At 37.6% G+C, this 21,686-nt stretch overlaps 1 protein-coding gene across 4 annotated transcripts in view; it reads left to right on the top strand.

Moving 5' to 3' along the window:
• The window catches only part of LOC105688093 (extracellular sulfatase SULF-1 homolog), a 47,550-nt gene that overhangs the window by 10,541 nt on the left and 15,323 nt on the right, over nt 1-21,686 (top strand). For 3 of the 4 annotated variants that reach the window (XM_048659154.1, XM_048659155.1, XM_048659153.1), the window contains exons 12-13: nt 14,169-14,472; nt 15,643-15,882. In XM_048659154.1, coding sequence (XP_048515111.1) covers nt 14,241-14,472; nt 15,643-15,882 — 472 coding nt within the window. In that variant the 5' untranslated portion in view covers nt 14,169-14,240. Of the gene's footprint in view, nt 1-125; nt 790-14,168; nt 14,473-15,642; nt 15,883-21,686 lie in introns of those variants that run through there. The other variant, XM_012404137.4, reaches the window with a different exon arrangement.

Raw genomic sequence — 21,686 nt, 5'->3', positions numbered from 1 at the left:
ACCAACTCACTCCGATTAAGATCATATCAACTTACTTAGTTTCCATTTGATACGCTGGGAGCGCGTGAATCGGGTTTGTGTCAGTGAGCTGGAAAGTGGTGTGAACCAAAGACCATGGAGCGCATAGCTGTTTTCTTCTCAGTTCCGCTGCGGCCGTCGACGAGGTCGTTTGAGGCTGTCTAGCTCTGATAACATATGATCCTACAGGACATTATTGAGAGACTGACGGTACCACGTGCACTTAGAAAATAGCACGTTCCTAATTTCTCATTATTTTTCGTTTCCTTGTATTAGATCTGCTCGAGAGAAATCTAAGCATTTTATCGAACGTTCTTCGATTGTAAAAGTTTTTATAAATCTGAGAATCTTTGTCATTTTTAAAGTGTCAGACAAGTTTTGGAATTTTTTTGTTTCACATCAGACAATTGTCTTCGTTTTGTTTAGCAGTGTTTTAGTTCGGTTCAATCAAAGTTCTGTGATCACCAGTGTTTTTGAACGTTGAAACCCTTTTTTTGTTGTTTTTTTTTTTTTACCCTTATTGACGTGTGATTTTTGATTATCGAATTCTTTTCCATGTGAATAAGAAAGAGATGATCTTCAATTCCAATACCGATCGATTTCCACGTACCATCTAACCGTTAAAATAATTAATGTGAAACGCGTAATTGTGATTACTGTTTTGTGCTGTTGATAAATCTATTCGCCAGAGGAGTCTCAACTATTCGAAGGGGGGGCGAACAAAACGACAAATATTCGACACTGTAGTTGTTCGTCTGGTTAATTCATTAGGTGAGCAACTATGATTTTTTATTACACGGTTGCATTTATAATAAGAAAGAAAAAGAGAAATCCGAAATCTGGAGCGTGTAACTGTGATTGACACAAACAACTTTTTTCAATCGTCCCATTCGTTTTTTTTTTTTTTTTACCTGATCAATTTGATATGCAAGTCAAAATACACGTTATGTAAGGATCATAAAAGTAGAATAGTATATAGTTCTCTGTGCAATTTATTTTTCTACCGATGAAACTAAATTCTCTCCGTTTACTAAAAAATATTAGATTACCAAAAAATCGAATCATTTATCCAAAATCTGCGATTGTTGTAATTAAATCATTTAAAGAGCCTATTGATGTCTGATGAACTTTGTGAACTCGTTTTTCTCTTCTTTCTTTTGCCCTTTCATCGACTGGTCATTGTGCAAAAAGAATTGCAATAGCAGTATATAAAAAAAATCAAACAAATAGTCGCTGAAAATGTTAATTACGAATAAAATTTTACCGTCTCATCAGATGGTATAATAACTATTGCGTTAATTTTGATGTGTATATTGAGTACACGATTCTTTTCTTTTCTGTACATTTTTGCGAAATCCAAGATCTGCATAATCTTTTTATATCGTCAAACTTTTTTTTTTCCCCCTCTTCGTTTTGCGCAATTTCATTCGTAGAGGTATATTACTTGACCTTTTGAACCAGGTGATCTTTAATTTATAGACTTTAGCACATAGAAAATCTTAATTTCTTATCTCTCGTGTATTCTGATCTTTTTTTTTCCTAATCATAAACAGATAGCTAGGGTTGTATAAAGGCACCTGGGGACAAAGAACGCGTTTAGGGTTGCACCTAGGATTATATACGCGTATGTTATGTACACACCTATGTATGTATCTAGAACATATAGATATATAGGCACGCGAATGGATCGACTAATGAATGATGATACTCCAGAGAGTTTCGCTTTTAATTTGTTCTGGCTATCTACGTTGTGTCCGGTTGTCTGTCTCCCTGCAATTTAACGACAAAAATTTCTGTACATATATACGTAATACCGACGTATCTTTATGTACATATCCCTTATGTACCCTATGTATTCAGTTTCCCTGCACATAGGTATGGGTGCACATACGAATCCAGTCAGTCCTTCGTTTGACCATTATTTGTATGTACCACGTACATACATACGTGTATGTATACGTGTATGCATATCTCGACTCGTATCGATTTTCACTCCTCCCTACCCCCCTTTGTTACAACAAAGTACCACGCGTTTTCAAATAGGCGTGTGATAATTAATTTCCGTATAATTGATAATTACCGTGATTTTCAGTCATCGTAAGTACATTCATAGATATCGAGAATTGTGAGAACTTGGTCAGAAAAAACGTAAAAAGAAACTGGTTCACATTCGCTCTTTCCTTCTTTTTTTTTGCTGTCTGCGACTCGTTTTTCATGTTCATGACGCGACTCGCGGATCACAGATTAGGTCGTCTGATCTTAGAATTTAATTTGATTTTATAAATGACATGAAGATCAAAGAATTTGATTCATTAGTGTAAAATACGACGGGATAAAATCACCGATATATTATTTATTGTTCTTCGTTTTTGAGAGGGAAATTTTCTTTGTAACTGAACCGGGAAAGAAAGATTTGTGTTTGTTATCGCAATCTTGCTTTTTATCATATTTTTATAAATCTCGATTTTTTTTTAGAATTCTCGTTCCTCTTGGCATGGTTTGTACGTGTAGGTATAGAGTTATGTAAAATCTGCAGACCGCAAGACGCGACGTCGCCGTCGCCGTCGTCGTCGTGGTCGTCGTCGTATTAAAGTGTTGGAGAAGGAATGGGAATAATGGTGTTTTTGCGATATTTTCTAGGTCAAATCGAACAATCCGAGTGGGAACGCGTGAGGGGTTCGATTTTTTTCGCATTAAGATATTTAATTTCCTGATCTAAAGTCGATTCAATTGGACACTCGACCTGATTTCAGACCGTCGTTGATTCTGCCAAGATTTTCTTTTTATCTCGTATCTAATAAGTTTCGACATACAGTGGTACAGATTTTTCAAAAAATTCCCTTCGTTCGAGTCGTCAATTTCTTTTTATTGCGGCTAGCTGCTCGTTTTTGACATCATACGTATATAAACTAAGGGGTGTTCTCCAAAGCGTGCAGTATATACTTACGGTAATTTACTATACACATATCGGCCGCACGCCATTGCATTGTGGGTAAAATTTTTTGATTTCGTTTTCATGGGTTCCCATCACCCCAACATGTAACTCGTGGCCTTGAGTCTCCTTTTTTTCCTTTTTCCTTTTTTCTACGGGGACCGCCCATGGTGGTTCCCATTGTATTGGAGGGTCGAACAATATCAAGGTTTCATTCAAAACGCGTGCAGCAGCAGCAGCCCCAATGCATATCGTTGGCAATGCTATATATTATTCTCTAAACGACTTATAGCGTTAGGATCTTTCATATTCCCATCACATATAACAATTATATTCGCTGTTCTCAATATTTGCTGCATTAAACGCCCTAGATTTTATAGGCTTATATTGATTGATTACTAAGTTTAAGGGGATGAAGTTGAAATAACATTATCTCATTACGTCTCTAACTTTGTGAATGCTGGAGTCGAGATCTGGTTTATATCCTGTGAAAGAATTGCTATTGCCATTGCATCGCGCGAGTCGATTTTCCCACGTTATAATCGTCAAGTTATCGTTCTCAGAACAAACTCCTCAGAAATTATCCCGCGAGTGTGGGTTAAAAAAAAATATACATCGGCATATAGCTATGTATACGTCTTTATGTACTTTCATACGTATGACACACACATATGAAATACGTGACTTACATATATCTTTAGACATATCATTTAGCAGGACAGAATGTCCTGTGCACCTTCGGAGTAAAACTAGACGTGTTACACAGTCCGCGTATGAAATGAGGCATTGCAAGTAAAACAAATTTAGAAAAAAAAAGTAAGGAAAATAGGTAAATCTGCGAGTTACATAAATATACGCACTTATTGGGATCGTAAATCCAAGCGCAGTTCATCCGTGTATGGCTTAAGGACAGGTGGTAATTAGGGGAAACAATGTTATATATTGAGCCCCGCGTTTATAAAAGGATAATTATACGTATATATAAATTTGCCTAACGAGAAAAGGTGTATTTCCTTTATATATTTCTTTACCTTTTTTTTTTTTTCTTTCTTTAGCAACGAAGCGATTGCCTCAGGCGTATTATAAGGTACATTTTACACGGTTAAATGAACCCGCTGCAGTATCATCAATTCTATTTCATCTAGCAGACTGCAGTTTGCTTATGGGTAGCGTAGTGAAACCTCAGAATGCAATATTTATGTCCACAGACTGCAATGTGGTGTAAAATGAAACTTTTTTTAGAAAATTTTGCGCACGTTTTCTTTGATTTTGTTCATCTATGTTTTTTTTTTTTTTTTTCTTTGCTCCGACAGACGATGATCCTATATGTATATAGACTATCTTCTCCTAGTCGAACTTTTGTCCTTGTCAAACCTTTATCCTTGTCAAGGTTCATTACTATATAGTGCTTCGATGGAAATGCGGTCCTGGGAATTCTTAGGCAACATTTATACATATATGTATACCTAACTCAGTATATAGAAGATATTTTTCACCGCTGTGTGACCTGATCTTTTTTAATGACCGGTTGCCAAAAAACAGGAATCCTATTGTCCTTGTACAAGGATCTTTATGAATGACCGGAAAGATACGTGAAATTCCTGCGTTGTTCTCTTTTATTTTATACCTTTCTTAATTTTTCGCTTTTTTACTTTTTTTTCTTATTAAATTCCTTGCCACTTTTACAAGGATCGTATAATTATCTACCCAACGTGCATAGATTAATTGACATCTACTGATCATTTCGCGGACGAGAGCAATTTTCAAATATCTTAAAAATCACTGGAATTTTTCGACACAAAAATAATAGTGACAAAAAAAAAAAAAAAAAAAGAAATGGGCCTCTATATTTCGTACCCCACGTTAGTTCCAGATTAGTTTCTAGTTTAGTTGGGTTGGTTATTTTAGTTGAATGAAGTTTGGAAAGGAAGTTAGAGATAGACTTGAAGTTTTGAACTTCGCATAAACTCACCGTAGGATAAACGCGTACTGCAGCATTCCGTTTAGGCAAAAATATATACCTACACACCTATGTACTTGTAATATGAATTTTTTAAATTATGAACGGACGGTTGAAGTCATAGTTGAGAAATAAATTCCACTTCATAGCCATTATTGTTATAGTATTATAAATGTATACCATCACAGCTGTTACTTTCCGAAAAAACAAAACCACGAAAAAAAAATAGAGAATAAAACGCTGGACACTAAAAAAAACTTGAATTACCGCACATAGTCACGACTACCTCAAGTTTGATTATATATACATATATTTGAATATGCTAATGGCGGCCCTGATCCTGATGCTGCAGGTCCAACGAATTAAATCTATTTTCAATATTCGTTCATCGTATCAATTTTGTTCCTCATTTTATAAGATGAAAAAACAAGTAGGTTCTCTTCTCTTTGTTCTTAAACTTATATTTTTTCTATACAACATTCGGTAGAGTTGTGTCTAATTTAATTTAATTTTTCGGTTCCTTTCCACTTTTCAGACAATGATGGCGTATATTTCTATGACACGTATGGGTGATATATCGAATATATTGTTCAACCATATGTTACGGTAGTCAGCTGCTAACAAATATGGCTGCTCATGCACCGTGTTGTACTGCAAGAGGAGAGAATAGTTCCGGGATATATCAGTCCGACCATTTATCACTTGCCAATTCGCTTGTTCCTTGCACGCGTTCTACGCTCTTTCATATATCATAATTATTCTCCTTTGTTTTGGGCCCTGCATCCATGAAAAATTGTATGCACGTTCACACGTGATTAGTTGGGATTATAATTAGATTCGTTATCATTATCTGATATACTATAAATGATCCGCAGTTGCGATCGCGACTAATTGGGAAAAATCATGAATATCGATACGATGATTAACTTTATTTTTTCTACTCCGTAAACACAGCCAAAAATATAACGTGGCATACACGCGTTGCGTTCTCACGTTTTTGTACAGCTGATGCACATTTTTTTTTTTTTTTTTTTTTGAAAACTGAAAAACATTTCTGAGAAATCAAAAATCGAAGGAAAAAAAAAAATGTTAGGATGGAAGGTAAAGCGCGGGAATGCAGGAAACCACGTCCGTAAGGTGGACCCGACAGGTGCAACCTTTTGCCTGATATTGTTATACCTGGCGAACTGCGGCGTATACTAAACTGATCGAGAAAAGTGCACTCATCCCTGTTTAGCTGACTTCTTTCGGAGGGAAAAGAGAAAAGGAACGAATTTCGAAAAGTAATAACTCGATCGTTTGTTTTCTTCGAGTTTATTCGAGCTTTGTACATCAGCAGCGTGACACTAAAATTTTCGAGGTCAGATGAAAAAGAAATGTATAAATAGTGAACAAGTGTTTGAGTGGAGGGTATTATATACGAGTCAAGTATAATATGGTCTGGTGTAAGGGTCGCATAAAGCTTGGATTAAGCTTAGTTAACTCGATCTTTAACGTTAGCGCTTATATCTTCCGAATCACCTACGTAGTTGTGATGTACTTGGGATATTTCTCTTGGGCATCAGTTTATTTAACGACTCGTGTTACGCTAGCCCAGCTATTATATTATGTGTTACCATGTATAGCTGACATGAAGCATCAAAATCTCACCCTGCCGCGGTTGGCTGAATTTTAATAAAACGAAATACCGAAGAAACAAAAGAACGGAAATAGAAAGGGACGGAAAAATCCAGATAATTTTATAGAAAATAATAAACCATTTTTATCCATTTCCGAAAACCATGTGTCGAATAAAAACAACTCCTGGTGCGGACAACACCGGAGGGGGATAAAGGTTTAGCAGGCGATAAAAAGTCGAAAACTTATAGCCCTTGCGAGGTGGTGTAATACATGTTTCGTTGTACATAATGTACATAAGTGTGTACATATGTATAATACGTGTGTGCGTTTAGTCTTAAGTGCAATTTAATGTACAGCTACTTCGGCCATACCGAGGGACAGCTATGAAAAGTTGCCATGCTTTATTCTCTGAACCAGTTGAAAGCCGATATTGTCTCTACGTAAATGCATACATATACTACGTGCTTCGGAAACAGCTCAAGTCTAATAAATTTGATAAATTCAATTACTGATCGATTGATATTGGAATTTTATTTTAACTTTCGTTAATTTAATTTAATTTAATTTATTCATCGTTTCGACGGTTGATTCTGAATTTTTAATTACGTTATTAACGATAAACGTCTTTATTATGTGTCATTATTGATTACGAGAGAAAAAAAAGGATAAAAATTATGCGAAAGAAAATAAGTTTTTTTACTCCTTAGACCAATTACCATCTTAAGTCTAATTGACAGTATAATTGTTCAAAGATTACTTAGAGATTTGTTGGTAGTTAATTACAATCGGAAGGAATTAAATAGAAGAGGGGTGAAAAAGAATTCAATATGGAATCATGTAAATATAAGTTTGAAAGACCTAAAGCCGGAGGACGTATACATGCCGCGGTTTGAAATTGTTGAAGTATATAAAAACCACGCGTTTTTCGCGTCTGCTAAATTTTTTTCTTCTCATTTCTTATTACTTCTTCTCTAAAGCCAGGCCCGTCAAAAAAAGAAGATAGAATATAAGATGAAATGAATTTTTGAAAAACTTGAGAATGTATAAAAGAAGAATAAAATATTGAAAGAATAAAGTAGTAAAAAACGAACACGAACGCGTAAAATAAACAAAATAGACTGACAGCTGTCGTTATTCTCACGTTACTTTTCTTCGAGTTTGTATATTTTATATCGGTATACATATGTACACTGAGGGGTGGTCCTCCTGAAGGTAATTTTTGAATTTGAATTTCTCAGAGAAAAAAAAACGGGAAAAGAAAAATCTCTTTCAATCATAATTCTCAAAGTTTTGAGACGGTGTTGATGCTCCTAGAAAAAAAAACAAACTAAAAAACGGACAATTCTATTTGGGATACAGAAAAGATCAAATCCCACGTGAACGTTACACAGTTACAGATATTACATATACCTTCTTATATAAAAACCTATATACTATACAACTTCTATGTATATATTGACGGTATTTACTGGACCTTGCGAACACATTCCAGGCATTCCGTTTACTGAGGAATTAGATGCCTAGACGTAGTAGCTGCAGACGTTTTCAGTACATATATAACTAAAGGTATACCCTATACGTGTGCGTTATATACCTAGAGCCCCTTTCTCTCCTCTTGCACTCGATGAAAAGCAGCCGCGGTGTAAGCATTATACTTTGGTATAGGTTGAGGAGGTATGCGTGGGCGTTGCGTACATATGTGTGAGTATTTACATATATACTTAAACCCACGTTACATCCAACATTCATACATATTGTGTATGTATACGAGGTGTAGAATAATAGGTGAGGTAAGATGAGGGGAGTACGGGTTGGCCGGTGGCTTGTCTGTTGCTAGGATCTATAGATATAACTAAAACCTTGCGCAGGCGATGCCCCATGCCCGCCTCTCATTTATCCTGTCTTCTCTATTATAGTATCCACCCTTCGCGCCCTTCATTCTCGACCTTTGACCCACGTGATTCAACTCCTCTGCTGTAGAAAGGTTGTAAGCGGGTCTCTTCGAGTTTCTCCGATGCAAGTCAAATTGTTTCTCTTTTTTTTCTTTTTCGTTTTTCCTTCGATTTTTTATTCTTCCAAAATTCATACCCACCTCTCCGATGGTTTGGGGAGCAAAAAATTTCAATCATTTTTTCGACGGTACGGTCGACGGATATAGTTCGGAATTCGTAAGCCGTATCAAGATCTTCAACATTTTTATCGTCCTCGTTGTTATCATTATCTTCTTTTTTTTTCTATTTTATGCTCCGGTCAGATGCTGGAGCTATGACGGTGTGTACAGATGTGTATGTTACCACATTTCCCCTCGGAAGCCACCACGTTCGTCTGGCCACTATAAGGTCCTACCGCAAACTACTGCATTAACTGAAGTGCACATCAAAGCAATCTATCTCTTGCGCTGCACTCTTCACTATAAAATATAAAGTAGATTGGTAGAAGTATATGGGGCTGCACTGCATGTATATATGTACTGTACACGTGATGCACGACCACCTTGATCTTAACTGATAAAATTGAGAAGGAATATACGTATCGTTTTCCTGCAACTCTGCGGATAAAAATGATGAGATTTTCGAAAAATTAGAAAATTAGAAAATTATTTTTCACCTACAAAAATTTAAAGAAAACCAAACAACATGATTTCTTTAAAGACAGAATCGTGCAATTTTTTTTCAACTTGTGGATTTTACCGCATTTGATGTAATATCTTTTTACTTCGTGCTACTGCAGTGCAGGTTCACGGTATGCGAACTCGAACAATTGCATCCTGTTTATTGTGCGTTATTATTCGATCAGAATCGGTTTTATTTTTTCTACAAACAATTGCGTGCAATTTGTGCACTTCTGCCTGAAAATATATTCGCTATTATATTGAATTATTTTTGCTTATTTTACCGGAATAAATTTGAACTGCACTCACTCATGCAGTTGTTCGTTTTGAATGTAAGAAATTCTTTTAGCTTATTCGGTATTTGTGGTTTATAAACTTGCGTAATTTGACGAAGTGAAATAAATCCAAGCTTCGTATTTCTATCTGCAGAAATTTAATAAGCGATGAAAAAAGGAAATGAATAATTTCGTTTTATTCCATTTCTCTTATTTCAATGCTCCAATATTACACAGGTAATTTTACTGCGTAAAAATTTTCAATCTCTAAACACAGCAGTCTGAGCCAGTGGTGTTTACTTTTCTAATGGTTCAGGATCACGTGTTTCTGGGAAACCCTAAGGTGACTTGTATTGCATCGTGTGTCAGTCAAAATAACAAAATAAACACAGGAGTGCAGAGTTTAAACGCTGCGGTACATACTTTCGACGACGTGTTGTTGTTTCACATTTCTGTATATATTACATGTAATCGTACGTAACGTACACATAAATATTGAAGTTAAAGCAAAATTGCCGCCAGTTCGTCTGGAGATGAAGTCTAACTTTTCGTACAACGGTCCTCGTGTCATTAATCATTTTTCCCGCGACGCGCGCCTTCAGAGATCTTTACATGCGCAGCTCTCTAGCTTCTTGTAATTGAAGAAAGAGACATAAGCCTCGCAGCAGAGACTCATTTTAATTAAACATTACTAATTACGGACGCTTCGTTACTCGGGCTCCTTTACTCTGGCGAGTCGAGATACACGCAGTTTTCAAATTTTGTTGAAAAAATAATTTGTGCATTCTTCAACCGACTTGAATTCGCCAACGAGTTTTCGTTCGTTTTAAAACCCATATCGGTTTACCCGATTTTCTTGACTAACGTCATTCCATTCACGATAAAAATAATGAGGAGATATTGACCGATCAGGTTTCCTCAGTTTCCACTTATGATCGACTAGGTCAAGAGTTAAGGATATAGACATTTAATTCATGGATATCATTATTTTACCTATACTTACTAAAAAGTGATAAGCCTCCCTAGTTCGAACGTTCCCGTAGAGCAGAGTTAAGAGTGCAAACTTGAGAGTCTCAAGTAACACTTGTCCTGGTTTGTATCTGTCGACGATACGCGGTAATAAACTACCACCTCCTAAACGTTGACATACCAATAAAAAAACGATAAAAAAAAAAACGTAAAAGCGACGAAAATTAAACGGAAGCAATAACGGGAACCACCTACTCACTATTATACCATATCTAAATTCTTTTTACTATCTCACAGACTTTTTTTTTTTTACAATTAAATTTTTCAATTCCCTCTCAAGGCGCGATAATATTACTATTATTATATTATACACCAATCACATCTTTAATGCATCTATACCGGTCCTGAATTAAAGGGCCATCTGGTACCATAATATGCCATCCACATAGTATAACTTCAAATATTCCAACATCGTAAAAGTTCAATGACGTGAGACGAAACTGGACGAAGTTTGGACTCTTAACGTTCCCTTTTTTGTTCTTGATTCTTTATTTATTCATTTTTTCATTGATTTTATTCGTATTCTCTTGTCCTCAAACGTAATTACAGACAGAAATTCATTTGGTGAATTGAGAATGAGGAATGTGGACTGATTCAATTAAGGGTCAAGTGAAGTGGTTTTGATTCTTGTATATGTATACCTATAGGTAATAGAACGTCATAATTGATCGTATGTATTTAAATAATTGATAGGCGATTATATTTGCGAATGGAAATTTGAATACAATATAATGTTGAAAAGTTTGGAGCAGTCTGCGCCGCTGCAATGTCCAGACTTACGTCACATCCTGGGTAACCTATGGAATGACGAATACGAATCACGACCGAATTTAGTACAATCAGATAATAATGTAGCCTCTATATCCTACTGTGCTAAGTTAATCTTTACGAGCTTTTACGTCATCGGATCAAACGTCGGTAGAAATCGTATGAGCAGCTTCTGACGTGTTCAAATTTTAGGGCATAATATTTATCGACATGCATCTTTTTCGTCAATTGTAAAAAAATCTGTATAAAATAATTAGGTGAAATGAAACGATTAAATTTTTATATGTCTGAATTTTGCTCGGCAGGGTACGTGTAATGTATGCAACGTTGTATTGATGGGCGAATTCTGATCGAGAGATAAGATAAACCAGTGCAATAATCTACTGTCGGACGATATTTCCGGCAAACATTTCCGGTCCAATTGGACACACTCAAAATGGGCACGGATGAAAGATGTACAGATATTTCCGGTCAGATATCATCGTCATATCCTTTTATATCTTCAAATTATACAAAGTTTGTTCGTCTCTTTTCAATTTATTCTCTTCTTTCGTTCGGCTAACGATTTTAATCGAGAGGCGCATTTCGAAATGATTCTTCATTGATTATTTTCTCTCCTCTTTCAAGTCAGTGCTGTGACGCAAAATTTGTACGGTTCGTTATACGAATATACAGCTGCAGTCTGTGATAATTCTATGGTACAGGCGGGACTCGAGGAGATTTTCGGTCTCTACTTTACCTGGGTATATACCAAAAAGATTTTGGTATAACTGCCAGCAACTTGGAAATTTCCTGGAAGACTTGAATACACCCTGACTGACAATGCCTTGGTACTTGACGGTCCTTCGTCCCTTGACCCCCTACTTGAAGGTGCTACCCTTCGCGCCCTTCACAATATGATGGAATCTTTTGGTGTGTATATTCGGGAAATGGAATGACGGTCTTTTAGCGACCCGCGCTGCTCCTCCCGCGCTATTACCGCCGCTGCGATTCAATCGACTCGAGTCACAAGTGACTCGACCTCCGTCACGACGCCCGTCGCGTCGGTCCCTCGTCTCGGAGATCAAGTATATAACAACTTTCTTTCTTTCTCTCCAAGTTCTTTTTTTTTTATTTTTCATTTCTTCATTTTCTCTCTTCAATCAGAAAACGCACGTCAAACCAGGGCGTGGATACGCTATGGCTGCTTTTTCAGACACTCCATTTAACACTTTTCCTCCGAGTCGTTATTCAAAAACTTGATCTTGAAAAAGATTGGACAAAACTTCGGGAGGAGAGACGGCAAGAAAAAAGCACACAATCAATCTTAGAAATTCAGGGATCCCAGTGTCCCGAAAACTCCGTTTCCCTAACGTATATCGAGATCTTGGTGTTTGATTTACGCAACGGTTTTTATCCAAGTAACATTTGTACTTTTTTGAAATCCTATTCATTTTGTTTCAGTCTCCTCTTTTCCCACTCACTTCGGCATTTGCAGCCAACGAACCGCTGATAGTTTTTCTTATCGTTTTGTATCCGATGAACGCGTTCTCGCGGAAATTCTCTACAGCTGTCAGACTTTGATGAAACTATGTACACTACACATTTACTGGCAATCCTTATCAATTGGCGAAGTGTATATGGCGTGTACGTATCAACGTTTATCGGAATAACAATTAGCCCTAATTAATGAGTTTCGTAAATTATACACATACTAGCTAATTGACACAGTCGGAGATAATTTATTTTCTTATTGAAATTATTAATTTTTATCGTTAAACTTAGCTATCAAGTTTACTTCCGCAATCAAGTTTACGACCATCTTCCATGCAGCGTTCACACCCTATACGCCATGTTTCGTACGTACTAGAGAAATAAATCCTGATGCCAAAGGGGAAAAATATTAGATAAGAAATATTGCTTCAACATTGCACGGAAACGGACCGTTACAGGTACATAGCTTGTGTACGAGCTGCTGAAAATTTATATCATTTGAAAAATTTCTCTGACGGAAACTTTGATTTTTCCTTTTTCCTTCTTGCTCTCACGTTTTTTCTCTCATCGATGTTAAAATTCCGTAGATTTGCATGATTATAGTATTCGTTGGTCAGGAGAGGTAATTATTGCATTATTATTATCATCGCGAAGCAGATGAATCTTTGCGGGAGATTGGAATTTAATTAATATCTGTCTTCCCACGGGTAACGTGACATTGCGACGCGACGAATCGGGTCCCGTGCACCGCGTTTGCGGCGATTCTGCAGCATACATACCTGTGTCGGTAGATAAGTGATCATTATTTGTACGCGTTTTGTCTTCACACGAATCGCGCACTTTCGCACACGTATAATGTGCACACCGGGAAGTTAATTTCACACATATAAACACCGTTAAAGTGGGTATATAACTGCAGCTTAAAGTTTCTCTCTCTCTCCCTGGTCATCGGTTTATTTTCATCTCTTCATTTTTCTTCTCATCCTGGAGATGACCGTCGTACGAAACTTCATCATGTCTGCCGTGGGAATCTTTCAACTATTCTCAGCTGCCAGTGCGTGGATCGAATTAATCGTTACCATCCCCACGTAACGATACCCATTCTTCAATCACCTTTTAAATTCAACGCAATGTTCTCTGTATCCTATCTATGACATAACGCCGATGTATAAAATGACATTGCGTGTAGAAAAAGTAAACTTCTCGTCTACGTTAGCGATTGTTCTCGATGCTGTGATCGCCAAGTATGGAACTTGAAACGATTTGCACCAAGTGTTAGGAATTCATAGCAGTCGAAGAATTTCTCTAACTGACGATCCTAAGCTTGAAGTTAGTTTTCTCTTATTTTCTGATCGGCAAATCGCGGGATAACAATTTTAATTAACAAAAATTGAAAGACTCTAACATACGTAGAAAAGTAATTATCATTCATGGTGTTGGATGAAAAATGACTTAGATTTTTGTTTCATTTCTTTGTTGCAGCGTCAGGATGATGATATGATACGCGGTTAACTGGAGTCATTGTTTGCCCCAAAAATAATCAATCGCTGCATCATGAAGACGATATTACAAATTGCGGCTGTTCTTATTCTGGGTGTTAATGCTCGGAGATCGGACGCTGATAATACCGCCGAAGATGTCTTTGGCGCACAGCGTCGCGGCGCTAATCACAAAAATAACTACCCCAATAATCAACCGAGCTCACCTTATCTTCCGTATCAACAGCCCAGGGAAAGGAAACCTAATATAGTCCTCATTTTGACGGACGACCAAGACGTTGAACTAGGTGAGTAGCGAATGATTTTTCGTATTAAAAATTATGGGAAGAAATAAGATAGAAAAAAGCTCAGCGTTAGGCGTTTGCATGAAAAATTTCTTTTCCCTATCAGGTTCATAGGCGATATTTCAATTGAGTCATTCTCTAACTTTCTAATAATTTTGGTAAATATTTACAGAACTGCAAATTCGACCATTTATCGCCACAATAATTGTTATTCAAATATTATTTTACCTTTCCTAAATTGTTCTCGTGATACGCAGCAGATCCTATTAGACTTATTCAAACAAATTACAGTATTTGCGAATTCAATATGTTTTTTTTTAATTCCCCTCTCATCGTTCTAGTTTTTTTCCCTTTTCCTTCTCTTCTTTTTCAGGCTGTCAAACTTGAGTCCTGAAACGTATCAATAGCAGCATATAAATACGGTATAAATAATTGAATCACCTCAACCTCGCGTAGCTTTACAAGTAAATCCTGCGCTTTGTTGGATAATTTCATATCAAATAGAATCAATTAGTCTGATCGAATCGCGAGTTGTGTAGTTATAACGAATACAAAACCGTCTCGATTTCTCTTCAAGTAACTGCATGCAGCTGGTTGTAAATTATCATCGCCACCGCTGCGTTCGCGCAAGAATAGCTGCACGCAAGTTTCCCGCAAATATAGTACCGTGCACACATACACCTCTACAATAATCTCATCAGACGATCGATCCCCAGAATCAATCGTTCGGAAAATTCATCGACGTGCGCACGTCTGGTATACGGTATTAAATTTTTAACCTGCATCTACCTGTTTAATTACTCAATTATTTCACCAATACCATTTTCCGATCACCTATTAACTGTAATCCCCCCCCCCCCCCCTTTCCTCTGCCATATTTCATGCGCCATTAAACATCGCGTTCCAATCTTTACGAATGCTTCAGATGTCTACCAATAAGCCCCATGGTATAGAGGTAAAAAAAATGTTCAAGTAACGGTTTTTTTTTTTTCCCCCCAATTTCGTTTTTTCTGATTGCTTGAACAATTTATCGACAGCCTTTACCAATTATCACCCAATTTCCAGAACGAATATCAACATTTTTCCACCTCTGATGTACAATAATTTTGGAAATAACTAATCAGATGAAGTTCTATAGTTTTTTTAATTGGTTTTTTGGTTTTTCATTTTCAGGTTCATTGAACTTTATGCCACGCACGTTAAAACGTATTCGAGACGAAGGTGCAGAACTTAGACACGCTTACGTTACAACACCAATGTGTTGTCCGAGCAGAAGTTCACTTTTGACCGGACGATACGTTCACAATCACCAAGTTTTTACAAACAACGATAACTGCAGCAGCCCGCAATGGCAGAGGGATCACGAACCACATTCGTTTGCAACTTACTTGAGCAACGCTGGATACAGAACCGGTGAGTAAATATTGTTCTAGGTTTATTTACTGTTCTTGTTGTTGCCCATCTTGGAGAAAAAATGCTCATGATTTGAACAAATTTACCGGCCCAGAGATTCGTTTTGCACCGAAACCGAATGGGAGAGTACCTGTACACTTTAGGTGTAGGAATTCATTTTTTCCCCCTGGCTTTTTTTTAGGTAGAGCCACTCATGTGTACGGAATTGATTTCTTTCATTGGTAACGCTCACCACGTACTACATGATTCTTTACTACCAATCTTGCCGTCTTTTTATCCTTCTCTCGACACGGTTCGACGTGTCTCGATCACTCGCTCGATCGTGAATCTATTCGCCCTTTAGGATACGTCGTACCCACACTTGCGGTACATAAACCTTAGAGTAATAATTTCTCTAACCCAATCTCTTACGCCTCCTTAAACACTGAGCGCCATGAGGAAGATGCCCGAAGAAGTTGTGTAAAATTGACCTCTTATACCTAAATTATTGAACGATTCGATGCGTCCATTAAATCTGGTATGGGTATTTTTTTTTTCTTTTAAACTGAGTAGGGTATATCGAGAGAAAAGAAAACTTTGACTAATATTTTTTATATTTTTTTTTCCCTCAAATATTTGAAATTATTTTTATCGAGTGTTGGGATATTTTGGGCGCAGTTGAAAGGTTGAAAAGTTGGACAGCTATCAGATTTTGTGAAGGCAGAAATGCGGGTGAAAAATAAAAGTAAAATGTAATCTCCGTTCTCTTCTCTTCTGCCTTCAACCTTTCCTTTTTGAATTTGATTTTTTTCCGGTTGTTTCCTCGCTTTTCTTTGAGCAAAAGAAACGCGAGAAGATCCGCGCTCAGGTTATCCTACTACTGCTGTTGCTGTTGCCTGGTTGTTTCCTAAAATAGAGTTTCATTTTAAATAAGGCACATCGCCGCACCCGTCGTCTTCAACCCACGGGATATTTCTTTTCCTCGCGTCTTCTACATACGATACCAGATTTCTTATAATACTTTTTCCTATGTTCTCTTGAATTCATTTTTCATAAATACCAGATGTTTGGACGTTCGGTTTTGAACTTTCTCGGATATCATATTTGACGGTTTTCGTATACCAATGGTCAATGTTGCTCCAATTTACTATATTGGAATCCAAACCGGAACCGTCGTTTTAAGTTCTCATGGATTTGAAACCGGAACCAAAACCGGTATTTCAAGTTTTTTTTTAGACCGCCTGACCGAATACCATCATCACGTTGTCAAATTTATTTGACGTAATACCAAAACCGTTGACTTGATTTTCCGATGAAAATTCGCAATCGAAGGTCCGAAACCTGTAAGTAAGATAATACGAACACGTTGCAGTGTCACGAAATCGGAAACGAGTTCGATGAAAATTGTTACAGAAAATCGGAAAAATTCACTTGCGATTAAATCCCCGTTGGATTTTTTTTTTTTTTTCTTTGATCGTAGATCCGCACTTTTACTCATCCGCAGATTTCATGGTGGCGGTACACCGATCGGAAAGAGATTCTTCCGCGTTCCATCGTCTGTAATATACACGGTACAGCTGACTTCCCGTCGTTGTCTTCTTCTCACAATGATCGAAGTACCGGTACGGTTCAGACAAGCGAATCGATAGGTCCAAGGTCTTCCGCTTTCGTCGACCATGTAACACGTACCAGGAGACAGGGCATAGCAATAGAGACCCATAGGCAACTCGGCGTGCAGCTCTCGCTAAACGAAGAACTCTAAGATTAGAGTAGATTGCGTAGTTATATATCAGGTGTGGATCAGTACGGTAGCAACCTACGTATCACGTACAAATATTCTCGGTACACATTCTGCACTCCGTTGAACTTGCGCATGTATATACCCGTGTGGACCGTGTATGTTTAGGTCTCGGAAGGGCTCGGAAGGTCTCGGAAAGCAAGGCAAGGCTGCAGTTAAGTTCGAGGCTTTTGTAGCCCTTCTTAGGTCAGCACACGGTTCTTCTCTCGCTACGTATTCCCCCCTTCTTTCGACTCTCTCTGTGTACGTATACCTTACCTTATAACCTGAGGAGAGAGAAAAGAACAAGGCCGTTGATCTCTAGCTGCGCTTACTTCGCTCATACGCCGGTACGTACTCGCAATCAAGCTCCGTTCACACTGTTTGTTTATTGTCCAAAAGCACCGACTGCGCGATTCTATTTTATCGTCGACGTAACTCGGAGAGAAAAAGGGAGAACAAAGCCGGACGGATAATCGTTTGGAAGAATTTGGAAAACCTGAGAGTCGTAATTTACATTTTAGAAGATGAAATAAGGAACGATCCCGTTGTGCTTTTTTGCTTTTTTGATAGGGGGATAGAAAACGTCAACGAGAGTACCTTACGGACGTCGAGTTAAGTTTGCATAAATTCTGCTTCGGCAGACAGCTCGCGTGATTCTGATGGGCATGCAGGATTCTTGGCGTCTGCGTGTGAGCTCCACCGAAGTTGATGTCTACGATATACGTACAGCGTTGTGCAGTTGACAGGATTTTCCAACGATCGGAGAGTTGGCAGAAATTTGCATTGCGGAGAAATTAACTCACCGTCGATGTAACTCGAAAATTACTCATCTGTGTACGCCGTGAACTATTCAGACGTAAAGGCGTGTCTAATGTCAAAGTCTAAAAGCGCAGTGGTTAATTATCATATTTCACACACAGGTAATCACCTACTCAAGCAATGCCAGAGATAATACCGAAAGCGCATCAAAAACATCCATTTGAGAAAGTCAAGTTGACCCACATCTCCGCGTGTCACGATAATAAGATTGGAATACCATGGGAGTTTCTTCAGCGCGGCTTAAAAGTGATTTGGAAATTTTCGGTAGCGGTTAAAAATTTCCCCCTCTTTGTTTTACAGTCTGCTAATGTTGCCGCGCATTCGTGATTTTGCCAATTACAGTTTGGCGAATTTAAAGTAAATACTGTATATGTCGGATTGGGTGAAAACGTGGAGAGAAAATGAAATGCGAAAGAGATTTATCTCCACTGGAACCGCACCTTCTTTTTATCCGTGCTTCAACGGCAACGTACGTACGTACATCTCCTTATTGTCGAACAAGAACAGTGGGGAACCCGCACCTAATGCAGAAGTAGAAGCAGCAGAAGTACGAAAGACTAAAATTCAAAGGTTTTAGAGCACTCGAGCGGCATAAAGGAACGAAGAGCTAAGAGAATAGGAAACGGTAGACTAGTTTTGCACATACGCCCAAGGGAATAAGAGAAAAAAAAAAGAAAAGGGTGACTGACGGTTTATATCTATAGCTATTCTATGGCATACCCCACGTAGTTCTAGGTTGTATACCTCACAATGAACCGCGACAGCCATCGCAGGTGTTCTTTCAGAGCTTCTTTCTCGATTTTTATCTCTCTTTCTCTCTTCGGCATTCCGAAACGTTGTCCTTGCTCTGCTGCCGCTGTTGCACCAGGCGAGGATATCCCATGTATGAACTGGTACAACCCATCCCTGAAATTCTGAAATGAAAAAAAAAATTTTTGCCAGGGGACTTCGAAATTGTGCAGAAATGCAATCGGCTCATGTGACGGTACTGCATAGTATTTATCGAGGGAAAAGTGAGAAACGATTATTCGGAAATTAATCGGCTGAGGTGGCGACCGATGACGTCTTGTTACACATTCTAATCGGGAGAAAAATCCTCTCCGACTGGATGTAGAAAAATCTGTCTCGTTGGGTCGATGAAATACTGTTGAAATTGAACAAAACTGAGAGAATCCACGTCGAGTTTCTCTTCCAAAATCGATGCATGGGTGAGTTGTGACGGGATAATCGTTCTCCGGCTACCGATTATAGGGACGTCTTGATCGCTTTAGAAACCAATCAGCGTATAAATTCCTGACTGTCTTTAATAAGTGAGCATAAACCTTGTACGGAATTGCTGGAACAAACTGGATTCTCTACTCGCGCAGTAATCTTCTCCTTTTAAACCTCGAAGGTTCTTGTTCAGGTGCCAGATATATATATAAATATAGTATATATATGTGTGTACTGTTCTCCACATAATCCCGTGTAAAACATTCCAAAGGTAAATCCCGCATCTGGATACAATTAATTTATCATGCTAACAACGTAGGAGGTTCTATTTTTTTTTCTTTTTTTTTTCTTCGGGTTGTTCATATTTGTGATGTATTTTTTTTTCACGGTAAAGTCGCTGAATTAATTCAGCGTCTACATCGATTCAAGTTTTCTGTTTAACGAAGAACGTATCCCCGCGAAATTTTCTTCAAATTTACTTGTCTTGTTTGAAAGTTTTTTTCCGATTCTGCGAAACTCTGGCTGGTCCTGTTCCGCCCCTTTTTTTTATTTGGACAAAATTTTCATGTCAGAATCCAACTCGATGGTTACGCGTTGTCTTATAATCTGTGTAATTAAATAATGACCACCCGGACCAATGTGGTGTTATTACAGATATTCTCTCTGCCATTGACACGTAAGAATTATCCTGATTTTACACGTATGTTATAATCGGCACCGTGTATAATCTCAAATTATACATTACGAACAGGTTCTCAATCTTTTCATTGAAAATCGCCTTTTAATAATTTCGCAAATATATTTTAATGGTAAATTGCACAGCTGTGATTCAAATGCGCAAATTATTTTAACGAACGATCGACGGTATGAGATTGCAATTTATCTCGGTTTAAATATAGGTGCTTGAAGCGGATATATTTTAATTTTGAAATTCTGACACACGATTCTTCTTTTTGTTTGAGATTTCACTAATTCAAATTTCATCTCATCGTTAATTACAGAAGTTTTCTCTGCCATAAATGTACATGCATATATGCACGGATAATTCAATTCGCATTTACACAGATATGAACGTATAACTTATAACGGGTATCATTCGACTCTCCAATCAACTTTCGGACCGAATATATTGTAGGCGTATTTCCTGCTGTATGGTAATATATTGGTCAACACAATAGCTCCTTCGTATAACAATTTTATTATACATGCGACCACCCAACTGATTGCGAATTACGAGCTCAGACAGACATATCGGGACGCCGGATCATAATATGCAAAAATAACTTCTCAACAAAGAGACGAAAATATTAATATTATTATTGTTAAACTTGGTCAACTTATAACACGTCATAGGTCGTGATTCATTTCTTGTAACATGTACGGACAGAAAGGCGTAGCCCCCAAAAAATCAGAGAATATATAAAAGAAAGGTATAGAAAAATTCATTGTTATTTTACTAAATTCAATTCAAGTTGAGAAAACTTTTCATACCACCTGGAATTACTTGTACATGAGAAAAAAGTTGTTCAATTGATCGAATAATTAATACTTGATTTTATTTATTTTTTTATTGCCATATAAGTTCCTATAGATTCTTCGCAAGTTATTATACCGTAGGGTCAAGCTTTCTTGTCATTGCCCTGACTGGTCGAAAGGGCAACGAGCTTCCAGACAGAGTTTTTTTTTTCTTCTCTTTTCCGATCGTTGCATCGGTTTTTTTTATTCCTTTAAATTTTCATCTCTCAAATCTTTTTTTTTTTCGCCAGTTGAGCCTCCACTCATCTCATGGACTCGAGGTTCATCCCAGAGATGGGAAAAGTTATCAGGTTGCAATCCAACCAGCCGGATAGATACCCAGACTTTTTCAAGTCTCCGTGTATAATGATATAGATCCTGCAGAAAACGAGCGGTAGCTGACCAGAAATATCAACCGTGAATTCCGTTCTAGAATTCATGGCGCCTTTCTCCGCTCGATTTAATCCGAATTGCTCTATTCCTTTTGCAGGCTTACTGC

The sequence above is a fragment of the Athalia rosae genome, chromosome 7, assembly GCF_917208135.1.
Source record: "Athalia rosae chromosome 7, iyAthRosa1.1, whole genome shotgun sequence".
Taxonomy (NCBI): domain Eukaryota; kingdom Metazoa; phylum Arthropoda; class Insecta; order Hymenoptera; family Athaliidae; genus Athalia; species Athalia rosae.
The sequence above is the reverse complement of the archived record's forward strand: the minus strand, read 5'-3'. Positions and strand labels throughout refer to the sequence as shown.